Below are 13080 nucleotides of genomic sequence, written 5' to 3'. Positions count from 1 at the left end.
TATGTTCCTTTATTAAAACTACCCAATCTTGGTCAGCTATTCTCTATTTCAACTCCATTCTAGTTTGGTCATATATGTCATTGAGGTGACCACCACGATGAGTCTAAGAGGTGATGCTGTGTTGGCAGCACGCAGCCTAAGGTATGCACAGCGATTGGTGTGCATACATCTGGGTGCAAAAAAAAAAAAAAGAAAAAAAATGCAAGGTCTGCTTTTTGAATTGCAAATGACTGAACTGTGAAGGCATTTGCCTGTTTCTTAGGTCCCTTGTTTACCAACATTTTAGAGCAGGTGATATCCCCTAAGTCCAAAAGCTCTCCAAAAGGAAGTAGTGGACATTGCTACTTCCTTCGCTGTCACCTGGAAAAAAAGACAACACTAGACTTCTGTCTGATTAGCTTCAGGCTTTGTCAGATCCTGGCAAACTGGACCCTACCACACAAAGACATGTATGAGTTTAGAGATATGGATCATCCAAAACAGCATAGAGTCACACATCATTTCTATCTGACTTTGGGCAGAAGATTTACCTTCCTAATTAAGTTCTGCTTAGTCAAATAGAGTAAAATCCCAGTTTTATATTTTCTTGGGGACTTCAGTATTATTACAGAGATCAGACATGTCAGTTGAGGGATTGAATAGGACAATAGGGAAAAGAAAGAATTAAATTAAGGTGAGATGAAATGTAGCAGTTTGCAAAGCAGCAAGTGAAACCGTTACTAAGTATTTGTTTCACCCCCAACAATAACAAAGACATTTTCCTACTCTCTGGAAGTGTGGACATTATTTTAAGAGGCAGCTTTAAGGTGTCAAGATCCTAATATCTTTTATGGAGAGCCTGCCTGTGAAGCAGGCCTAAACACTAAGAAACATTTTGTTTTATAATTTGTTCATCATGGCTAGGGCTACAGCAAGATGGGGATATTTACCAATAATTTCTGGGAAATGTATACACAACAAAGGAATGCAATATTCGACTTGCAAAAGAAATTTAATAACTTTTTTGGGGGGAAATAGACATTGTGATAGTGTAAGTATTTACACTATAATTTAATCACCTTGCCTTCTCTGAAGACAAGCTGGTATTTGGGAATATGTTGTATATTGGGGAAAAATCTTGATTTGGGATTAAAAATATCAACCTTAAGATCAATAAGCAGAATGGAAAACAATAGTTTAAGGGTAGGTGTACCCGTGGGTGACTTCTTCATTTGTCCTTTGGATTTTTTATCTTAAAATGAGTTCATTTATTAGTGTCTGACATATATCAGGTATTCAGTAAATATTTGTTGAATACATAATAGGTTTTTTTTTTTTTTGTATCAGGGATTGAACCCAGGGAGTGCTTAACCACTGAGCCACATCTCAGGCCCTTTTAAATATTTTGTTTAGAGACAGGATCTCACTGAGTTTCTTAGGGCCTTGCTAAGTTGCTGAGGCTGGGTTTGAGCTCATGATCCTCCTGCCTCAGCCTCCTTGAGCTACTGGGATTACAGGCATGCACCACCACACTCTGCTACATAGTAGGTTTTAATAGAAACAAATTTTAATAAATTCTCTTTTAAATAATAGCCTACATGTACATTATCAAGAGTTGACTTTTATTCATAGAAATGACTTTAGTGGATAAACGAAAGTATAAAAGGAAAGCCGGGACTTCCCTAACACAGCATTACTCAGATTCTCTATGCCAAACTAAAGTACCTGTTTCATGGTTTTATAAAATTAAAATAATAAGGTTTGAAAGGTTAGGTCGTATGGTTCACATGGAAGCTCTTCTCTACTTTTCCAGTCCAGAGGCGCTTCCTGTTTCTTATGTTACCCAAAGTCTTTTGATTTCACTGGGCTTTCAAGTTGTGAGCTTTGCATGTGATGATCCCTAGACTGTGACTTTCTCCAAAGTGATCCAGTCAGCAACCTCACTTTCTTTTGGTGAGGTAGGTGCTTTGTCAGCATTCTTCACTTCACTCAATCATATTCTTTTAAAAGGATAATTTATTTTAGCAAGTGATGGAAACTATATGAACCATGATTCATCCAATTCTACTAGGAAATAAAAGGTTTTTCCTTTTTCTTTCCTTTGGGAAAGGCATGCCAAAAGGACAGGTGTTTCAGGAAATATCTGAATTTTAGATTGGGAAGAAAGACCGATATTCAGTGAGTACTTGTTCCCCATCCAGACAGTGAGTACCAGGTGGGCTTTTGCCTGTGAATGTATGAAAGAGTGGAATTTAACAGTGTATGGCCATGTATGGCTGGGTGTCTAAGCTAGGGGATCCAGAGTCTAAAGCCTAAATGCCAGAGGAGTTCAGAAATAGGGAGGCCCATTGTATACAGAGGAGGAGTGGCTGGAGAAAACCGATGGAAGTGATTTGATTTGGTCCCTGATGGAGAGCTAGAATTCAGATAGTCGAGGGAATTTTCAGAAGGAGAAGTATAAATATCACAGAGAGGCCCAATAAAGCAAGCACAATATTCAGGGGAGCACAAGGAGAGGATGGTGAAAAATGATGGGCTAGGGTGGAGCCAGCTTGAGAAGAAATTTGGATGCTAGCCTGAAGAGGGTAGGCTTAATCTTGTAAGTTAATTCTAGGCTGGGTGACTTTCCTTTTTTGCTGCATAGAATTTCTGTGCTTTGTGATGTGGGTGCTAACAGAAAACACTATTCCTGATGTCTCTCATACCTGAGCTCCTGAATGCCCACCTCACAGTGTTTGAATTGTTTCTGAGGTGCAAATCCAGTTTCTAAAAAGTTGTAGTAAAATTGATCTATCAATTCATCGATTAATTGATGTCCATTGGACAGTGATGGTGTCTGTGAAAATGACACACTTGACATCCTTTTTTTTTTTGGTGGCAGTGAGGATCAAACCCAAGGTTTTGTGCATGGTAGGCTAGTGCTATACCCCTGAGTTACATCTCCAGTTTCTGACAATGACATGCTTTTGAAAAAGTGACTCACACAGAGATAAAAGCATGGAGTGCCAAAAGTCTTTCCTAAATGAATTACTGAAGGTGATCTCTAAAGAAAGAAAGAAAATGATAGTAACTTTGTATGACATCCTTCTCACCCAGAGTAGTTGGTGTTAGAAAGACTTGGAGCATGCGATTTACAGTCTTTCAAATTGTTTGTTACCCCTTCTTGCTTCTGGTGAGAAATTTTGCCATGTCCTACTGTGCTCTGACTGTAAGTTGGAGCTGGTTTTAGGGCACAGGTATGAACAGGTGAGTGCAGCTTGTAGTGTTTGTCATTTATTCTATTTTGTAATAAAAGTTAAAAAATACAGCCAATTTCAGCAAAGCAGCAAAATTCCCCAGTTCTTTCCTGTTTCTCTTCTCCATAATACTTAGTTCACAGTGTTTGTGGTGGGATTTAAAGAAACTTCTATTGCTTGGGACAGGCCAGCAATTGTGGACATTGTCTGTACTTGGCACATGACTTAAATAATCTACAACCATGGAGATGGAAGCACCTTTGGTTACCTCGCAGTCACAGAGCTTGGTTTTGTAGATGGGAACATATGTATCTCATTTTAGATAATAGATGTTTCCTGGAAAGTTGCATGGATATTGATATTTTCTTTTCTAACTGTTCTTTCTTTCTGAATTTATTTTACTTCCAGAAATTCTTTTTCATCAATTATTATCTATTAGTAAGAACATCTAAACTTTCATTAATTGATCAAATGTTGATTGAGTTCTTACTCTGTAACAGGAGGTGAAAACAATTGCACTGATGGCATTAAATTTTAGCCATAATGTACTTGTAAGTCTCTCTGAGGGCACCCTGTCAGTCGACCAGTGAATTAGTATTTATCAAGCATTTCATATACGTTGAGTACTGAGTCAGGAGTGTAGGGGAGTTTGGACTTCGAAGAACCCAGCTTCTACTTGGAAATCCAAGAATCTTAACACCCACAGAATAAATAAAGATTGTTATGTGGGTAGACCATTGAGGGCTCAAGTGTGCAGCATCATAGCACGCTGGAGCTGTTCAGAAGAAAGAATGTGAAGGTAGGTCAGTGAAGGCTTGCTAGAAACTACCAGAGGAACTGCTGCTTAAAGCAACCTGCAACAGTGCCTTTGTTCATGGCCCTTGTCTCTCCCTGATCTTTGTGCAGAACTCATTACCAGTTGTCTCTCCTGTACCTGGAATAACTAAGTAATTGCTTCTACTAGGTTCTAGGGCCCCAATTCAAAACCATTGAATGATTCTAGGAAAGCAGGGGCTGAGGGAGCCCTCTCTTTGTAGGTGAGCATCTTCCCTAGCTACCTGGACTATTAAAGAGGTAGTTACTTTTTTCAAAAAAAATTTTAGTTGTAAATAGACACAATACATTTAATTTAACGTGATACTGAGGATCGAACCCAGTGCCTCACATGTGCTAGGAAAGCACTCTTCTGCTCTACCACTGAGCTAAAACCCCAGCCCCAGGCAGTTACTTTTTTTTTTTTTTTTTTTTTTTTTGGTACTGGGGATTGAACCCAAGGGCACTTAATCACTGAGCCACATCCCCAGTTCTGTATTTTATTTAGAGACAAGGTCTCACTGAGTTGCATAGGGCCTCACTATGTTGCTGAGGCTGGCTTTGAACTCATGATCCTCCTGCCTTAGCCTCCTGTGCCCCTAGGATTATAGGCATGTGCCACAGCTCCTGGCCTTAGGCAGTTACTTTTGACCACTGACATTTCTGAGAATATTCTCATAGTCTTCATATATTCTGGTTCTCTCATCACGGAGAGTTCTAAAATAAATAGTACTCTCTCTGAGTGTCTAGGGCATTTATCTTTTATATAAAAGGATGAGGAAAAATATGTAAATGATATTGGACACTGATTAGAAATACACATCTGAGCACTCTTCAATATGAAAATGGATTCTTTCCCAAAAATTTATTTATGAGTTACTGTTAGGAACACAGAAAATGTTTCCCCATAGAAACAAGGTTCCACATGATGATTATGTTTTTTGGTTGGCCCACAACAGCCTGTTTAATACTTAATGTCACTAAACTATAGAACTCAGAGAGACTAAGTGGCAGGTGCGATGCTATGTCTCTGGGAAAATGTGTTCTGCATTCCAATTTGGAACACTAGGAAGTCAGTTCCTTTCTCTGAAGAAATGGGGGGGGGGACGTTGGAGAGGGCACCCCCACTCTGGCATACAGACACTCCAGCAGCTGAGGCATCACCCATCCGCCCCTATCCTGTAAAACTGGCAGCCAGTGTGGCTTCTGCAAAGGCTGTGGTGACAGGATCATGGGAGGAGGGGCAGGGGCAAGCCACATTGGCTGACTGGCTGTAAGTCAGCTAGTTTTAGACCCTCTGCTTCTTGTCCATGAGTCGACAATCTCTATTTACAAGAAATTTCTCATCTTTTCCTTTCCTTCATGTCTGCTCTCTTTTTGGTGAGATTATCCTAAACCAGTTGTTTTCTTTTGTGATCTCTCTTTTTAGACCAAGGTGCCTATATTATTCCTCATTCATCCCTCTCTTAACTGAACACTTAATAGTCAACTGAACATAAATCTCTATTGTGGAGAGAGCTGAATTTCTCCTAAAGGAGTGCTAACAGAGAAAAATGAAAGTCATAAGGTGTGATACAGTGATGTTGGGGTAGAGGGCAGGAAGTGGATTTGGTGAATTTAAAATGGGGAATGAACAGTGAGGGATTAAGCTCAGATCTTGGCTCCTATCATGGGAGCTCTATGGAACTGGACTTCCTTGCTCTGAATTCTATGAGGTTCAAGTCATTTAGGGGCCCATATTAGTTACATAAAATGACTACAGAAATTCATAGAGACAGAAAACACAGTTCAAACTGTCCACATTCAAAATCCAAATGCTTCTTGGTAGCAAAATAGACCTAGAATTTATAAATAGGTCATTTTAAAATGGCATTTTGAAACATCAACTTATAAGGAGGTAATAATTATGTTAGTATATAATACCCAAGACTCTCTTATTCTCATTCTGCACTATCCAACCCATTTCTAATTTTAACTAGGTTTACCATGTGGATTTATGTATGGAGAGAGAATGCCCTGGTCATGAAATAAGAGTATTCAGTCTCCTTACTAGTTCATTTTAGCAAGTATTAACAAATTGGCATTTTGGTTTATGCATTGACCTTTGGTGAACTTGGCTGGTGTGAATTCATTCTCAAGATCCTTGAGGATTGAAGACTAGATTTTGGACCCGAGAGACCTAGCTCACCTACTGCCTTTGAGACCTCCCATTCAATGATGCGCCATCGGGCCTCTCATTGACATCCTAAGTCAAAGATGCCTCTCGATTTTCAGATGGGAAAGCCACAGAAAAGTAGTGCTGTCTCCTTAAGGTCCTTGCAACTGTTTAGGAGTGACAAAGCTGGGATTGGGGTCAAGGTTTTCTGTACCCCAACACCAGTTATCTTTTCAATATACCTCATGTTGCTGCAGCTATAGCCTCAAGTTAGATCTTGTTCCCTAAATTTCTGAAATGCAGAAGAATGGAGAAAACAAAAGTAGAGCACAGGGTTTGGTCTCCTAAGTTTGCTCCACATCAATAGGAAGAGTTATTCTTTAAAACCAGGCAGGGTGCAAATGCCATCCACTGTATTCTATTAAGTGGAATGCCAGTGGGCAATGAATCAAATTTCTGAGCTAAGAACATTATTTCTACTGACTTTGTGACTGCTTTTAGTAGGAGCTATGTGAAAGCAATGCAGTTTGCTTTCCCAGAGCCAGGCACAGTATTACCCAGTGAGATATGACTAAGCAGCTCAGATTTGCTTCCTCAGTCTCACTATGTAATGACTTTTCATCCAAAGTTCAGAGGTTAACAGAGGCAGTGTGCACAGCTCTGAGAATTTATAGAATGTGATTCAAAATAATCTAAGTCAATTTAAGATTTTGTTCAATAATTTGGATGTGGTGGCATATGCCATAATCCCAGCTACTCTGGGAGGCTGAGGCAGGAGGATGGCAAGTTTGATGTCAGCCGCAGAAACTTAGGGAAACCCTATCTCAAAACAAAAAATCAAAAAGCCTTGGGATATAGCATAGTGGTAAAGCACCACTAGGTTCCATGTTCACTACCATATGAACAAAACAACAATAATGAAAAACAAATGATCTTGTTCAATAAGTGCAAGAAAAACAAGGAAGAGTTGAAATGTTCTTAAGTACTTGGAATCATTTGTTTAAAAAATATAAGTTGTATGTCCTTGTGGTTCCACTGAATTAGTTGCTTTTCAGTTGATTAAATTTCTCAGAGTTGAGTGATGGAATCTCTTGTGATCACCCCCAAAACATGTTATCTTTAAATGGAAGTTGATTGGGTGTTACTGAAGGCAAGATGACATTAAAGGCATTACCAGTTCTGAGTGAGAATAAGGTATGACTTCCTTTCTCAACCAGGATGTGGCTGGACTGCTGTGACTGGTTAACTTAGGTGGTCACAGCATAATACCAAGGAAACTGGGGGCTGAATGTCACTGCATGTGACCCATGCCTTGGGCCTGTTTGCCTTAACTTAATTTGGCCCTATAACCACAAGCTGAACCCCCACCCTATTAGCAACTCACAAAATATGACTACATAACTCTTCCCCACTTCTGGAAGAAGTGGCCAAGTGCCTGCTTAGTCAGAGATGCCCCCTGAAATGGGAAGGACAGCACAGGAATTAAGCAAGTCCCCTTCCAAGACGGTCTAGGCATGTAGGAGATTTTCTCTTTACCACAATTAGTTGAATTAGTCATTTTAAGTTTGAACCAACTTACTCCAGATGATAAAGATGCTGCTTGTGTTGACAGCAGCAAGGAATTTCTTTTTGTGTAGAAATGCACAGATTGCTTTTGCATCTTTTTTTGTTTCATGGAAACATAAAGTGTGCACACAGAGCTACAATGCCCCTCAGAGCACTTACATGTGTGTGTTTTATTGGCACCATCCATTTCTTGCTCTGTGACTTAACTACTCCTAGTTTTATTGTTCACCTAAGAAATGAAGGAAATAATTGTGCCCACAGTGCAGGATTGCTGAGAGAACCAAATGCAATGAAAAAATACATAGTTTGGTCCATGTTTGCTGTAATAACAAAATACCATAAACTGGATACCTTATAAAAATGGAGATATATTTCTCATGGTTCTGGAGGCTGGAAGTTCAAAATCAAGGCACTAGTAACAGATTCACTATCTGGTGAGGACATGCTTACTGTGTCCTCATATGGTGGAAGGGGCAAGGCAGTTCTCTGGGATCCCTTTTATAAGGCCATTAATCCCATTTAGGAGGGCTCCATCTTCATGAATTAATCATCTTCCAATGGCCCCAATTTCAAATACCATCACAAAGGGGATTAGGTTTAAATGTAAGAATGTGGAGTCTGGGCACAAACATTCCAAACATAGCAATACATATGTAATCTCCAAGTATGGTGTTAGGCACATAGTAGGGGCACGGTAAATCAGTAATGGTAGCTATGAGATTAGTGAGAGAGTGGAACAGGGGATTAGGGGAGTTTCTTCTCATGTGCTTCATTGCTTTTGTCATATTAGGGACAGTGTCTTAAAATAGCACACATGTTGAAACTGAAAGCTACTCCAAAAGGATCTACTTGTAAAGTCATAAAAATATTAACTTCTGCTCAATTTGTACTGACAGACACCAACATTTCAGAATTAGCACCTGGTGTTTAGTGGATGGAAAATAGGTTTTGTTGTCATCGTGGATATCCAGAGTAGAAAACGGTGAGGAAACAGTTAAAGTGAAATGTCTTGTCTGAGTTCATCTGCTGATGTAGGGTTGAACCTTAGGCTGGCAATATATGAACACTTAAAAAATAGTTAATGAAGTTTAGTCCCTATCTCTCCTATTTTTTACCCAGAGTGGTGTAAATATTTTTGCTGTTGTTACACTTGAATCTTGCCTCATTCGATTGCAAGAGTGGTACTTTGAAACCATTTATCTGTGATCTAAGAAGCAGTCTTTTTTTTTTTTTCTGTTTGCATCACAGTAGTGGTAAAATGAATTGGGGGCAGGAATCCTGTCGTTCATCTGACCTTCACAGATCTAACTGGAACTAACTAGCTTATTTCTGGTGAAAAATAGATATAAAGGAAATTCAGCTAATCTGGGATTCAGTCATATAACAGAGATGCTAAGCAGGCTAGCAAGGCTTGCATGAGATGCCGGAAGATGAGTACTATCATGACTTTGTCATGATATGACTTTGAAAAATTTTTTGAAATGGACTTTGGAAAATTATGTACAATATAAACATGCCACTGTACTATACCTTTTAACAGGTTCCACTCCTTTGCAGACAGAAAGAGGAATTGGTTCTCTATTTTGTATGTCTGAGTGGCATTAGTCCTATGCAAGTGGCCTGTAACCTCCCTTTGTTTTTCTCACGTTGAGGGATTCTTCCCTGATTTCTCCCAGTTGAGCACCTGCTGATCTTTCTGCACATCATCATCTCTAAACTTGGTCTCATGCTCTCATTTCCACTAAGGCATAAATGACTGATTATGACTGAAAGTACGTTTTCTCCAAATAATATTTCCAATTTGTAGGGAATGGACCTTTATGGAAGAAAGATCTGGAGTGGAATTTTCAGTATCATTCACTTTGGAGCTTGGGCAGTTGTGTGGTGGAGGGTATTCATAGTTACATCTAATCTCCCAATGACTTCGAAATAATAATGTAGAGGCTTGGCCTTTCCTCTGTCCCTTGTGGTCCCCTGCAGTTCCTTCCTGTGTAGTTCCTAGTACTACAGAATGGATTTGGCAGTGAGAGCAACAGTGGCCATGGATAGATTTGAGTATATTGTGGTTTTTTGAAAAGGGAACTGTGCATAGTCCAGGCAACTTCCCTCAAGCAGATGCAATGATTCTTGTTGCTGCACATTGCATTTTCTGATAAGTTTATTTGTTCTCAAATTAGTACAAATGAATAGTTCTGACGTTGCCATGAATAGGCAGTCAATTAACCTGGATAAGGATCAACTAAAACAAAACGGGAGATTTTTTCAGTTTTTGCTGGTATACCTTATTCTGCTACTGTTTACTTCTGGTTATTATTTTAGACTCTACTCACCTTGCCACACCCACTGAATGCATACATCTATATGCACACACACATGTTCACAGTGCCATTGAGAATTGCAGCCTAAAAACAAGTAATTTTTTTGCTTTGTGACTAGTTTGGCACTTTCTCACTTGACCACTTTTGAGGGGATTCAATAAGTCTGGAATCCTCTGGAGTTCTGATTACTCTTGTTCATCCAGGGTTTGACAAAAATAGAATTCTCAATTTGTTCTTGGAAAACTTTTCATTTTATATTATAGCATTCAGAAATTATTTGAATTGTAGTGTCATTTAACTCTTTAGTAATATTAATGCTACCCTTTTGCTAAAAGTGTGGCAGTGTCTCTCATTTAGCTATAGTTGGGCTCTTCAGTCATTTTAACTATAAATGCAAGCCATTCATGGATTGGATGAATAGTAGAATCCCAGAATAGTCAGACTATAGTAGGCTCACATTTGCATGAATCTGTATTGCCCCCAAACTTGGAAAAAAGGATATTACATATTTCCATTCTAGAAACAAAGTTTGAGTCTCAAGAATATGTACAAAAATAAGATAAAAATTTGTCTTGACACGACTCCCAGAAAATATGCAGATTAAAAATGAAATAAATGGCTCTACCTAATGGGAAGACAGACCCTTCAAAATCAGTATTAAACATGTCCCATTTGAAAAGGTACATGTGACTCCCGTCACTACATTTGGGAAAAAAATGATGCAATCTGTTTTCTTCAAGAGACTTCTGAAATCCTGGAATGAAATGTTTTTTAGAAGGAGCATTTTCATCCAGAAGGCAGGCATCTGGTTACCTATAGATATGTATTTCTACACTGTCAACTAGTGAATTAATAGATTGTGCTTGTGCTTGAGAATACTTCTAGTTTCAAACATATGTGTTAGAGACTATAAGAAGCCCCAACATTTGTTTCCTAAAGGCATAAGACAGAGGTTTATTTAGGAAAGTAGAAACACATTTCAAGGGACAATGGGGTGGGGGGGCAATCTCAAAAGAGAGATACCTTTTGGTTAAAGCAAGGAATATGCACTCAAGGGAGAATGTGGGCTATCTCCAGAGGGAGAGGTGGCACCCATTGGTGTGAGGTGTTGATATTTACAGAAGGTCAATGCCAGGGACTGGACAAGAGATGGAGACAGGGTGGAGCTACACAATTTCGTGCCAGTTTTTCCTTTGCTTGTACATTTCCCTTCTTTTACAAGGGCATGGGCCAAGGGCATGTCCCTCAAGCTCAAGATTTACAACTGTGCTTTCTGCTCCTCAGTGGCCTGTGGGTGTTTCCTTTAAGATTCAGTATCTCTCTCTCTCTCTTTATCCTAAATCCCTATCTCATTTCCCTCCCTGAATTGTTGATCCCTTAATCTTAGGAGTTGGTGAGGGGTGAAGATCCATCTTCTTATGGCTACTTCAGGCTGGCAAGGGGTGATGACCTGCCTAGTCAGGGATCAGAAGTCTCACCCTCACTGTTATAAAGGAGATAGACATTCTTAATACATTTTAACATATTGAATACCTTGAAAAATTAACAATTTTAAATTATATTTAAAACAATAACAGGTGATTGGTGTCTCTACTAGGGACAGTAGCATATCAGCATGGTAATTGTGACTGGGAAAGTGAAATTTTCTATTTACTTATTAATTTGTTGCTGAGATGAGTGGTATCAGGAAGGCCAGAGATCCTGTTTGGAAAAGTCACCTAAGGCCAGGAAGAACCTATAGGCTCTGGCAGGCAAAGGTTCATATTCTCTGAGTTCAAAGATGAACTGCAAAGGGCAAGATGAAGCAGTAGAATCCAGAAACTGAGACTGGGGGCAAAAGGCAGACCTGGGCAGAAAGGCAGTTGACATCCAGTGGTCAGCACTAGGGAGGAAGGGGACCAGAGAGAAATGCACTTTAGAAAGTACCCCTAATGAGCACAGAGAATAAGCTGTAAAGATGAAAGTGTGTCAAAGAGGCTCCACCTGCTTATTTGTGGACTGTTGAGGACATTCTGTAGGTGATGGGTATTAACTGTACCCCAGGCATATGAGCTTCCTGTAACTGGGCTGAGAGTATTGATATGTTCATGTCAGAAAAGCAGGTCTGAGTATGCGCTGTGCATTTCCGGGTGGGTGCTGCCTTCTCAGCTTGGTTCTCATTTCCCATTACTGCTTCGCTGTGACTCACTGATGGCCCGCCACATGTCATTAGGCAGCTCAGCTGCTGCTCTCATTTCTCCCAAAGGTATACAGAGGTTTGCATCTTGGCTTTTACATTTGTTTTTTCTCCTGAGAGTTGGAGGAAGTGGCCTTTTCACAGTTTTGTTCATTGAGTTGAATACTTACTGTGTCTTACAGTTTCAATGTTCCTTGCTCGTAGGTATTTGAACCCGATGACCTTTATTCAGGGGTTAATTTCTCCAAGGTTCTGAGTACTCTTTTAGCTGTCAACAAAGCAACAGAAGGTAAGTAAGGTTTGTGATTTATGAGTTCTGGGTGACATTTTTGAATCCATGCATTTCAGATCATTCTAAGAGTCAACCATGACCTGGATTGTTCAATTGGTGCAAATTTTCCCCTTTTGCTCCCAAGTAAACCCCAACAAATATAATATACTTTAATTTTTCATGGTTTAAACATACCTTTCACTAGATTTAAACATGCATATCACAAAGGTATTCTAATGCCCTTAATACAATAATAGGAACAAAAAAACACATTTTGTTCCAAAACTTTTGAACAGTCAACTCAGTATAGCAAGACAAAAAACAAAAAAAGAAAAGACCAGTTCCCTCTTTTTTAAATAAAGTTTACCAAATACAGTGATCACTTCCCTTTCCACACTGGGCACACATCTTTCTCATAGTCTTCCCTGTGTCTCTGTGTATGTAAAGGAACCCCTCAATAACCCTGCACTGAAAATGAAACCTCAAGTTCATAGTGAGTGAAGAGCGTCTTTTGTTTAAATGTTTAACACCCACCACACTGGAGGTTATTAAATATAAATCCAAGT

At 39.4% G+C, this 13080-nt stretch overlaps 1 protein-coding gene across 10 annotated transcripts in view; it reads left to right on the top strand.

Annotated features, from left to right (window-relative positions):
• Arhgef6 (Rac/Cdc42 guanine nucleotide exchange factor 6) overlaps positions 1-13080 on the top strand; it is a 110649-nt gene that overhangs the window by 15254 nt on the left and 82315 nt on the right. For all 10 annotated transcript variants that reach the window (XM_047535718.1, XM_047535719.1, XM_047535721.1 and 7 more), the window contains one exon: positions 12448-12532. In XM_047535718.1, coding sequence (XP_047391674.1) covers positions 12448-12532 — 85 coding nt within the window. The remainder of the gene's footprint in view (positions 1-12447; positions 12533-13080) is intronic.

Source organism: Sciurus carolinensis, chromosome X (genome assembly GCF_902686445.1).
Source record: "Sciurus carolinensis chromosome X, mSciCar1.2, whole genome shotgun sequence".
NCBI lineage: Eukaryota > Metazoa > Chordata > Mammalia > Rodentia > Sciuridae > Sciurus > Sciurus carolinensis.
The sequence above is the reverse complement of the archived record's forward strand: the minus strand, read 5'-3'. Positions and strand labels throughout refer to the sequence as shown.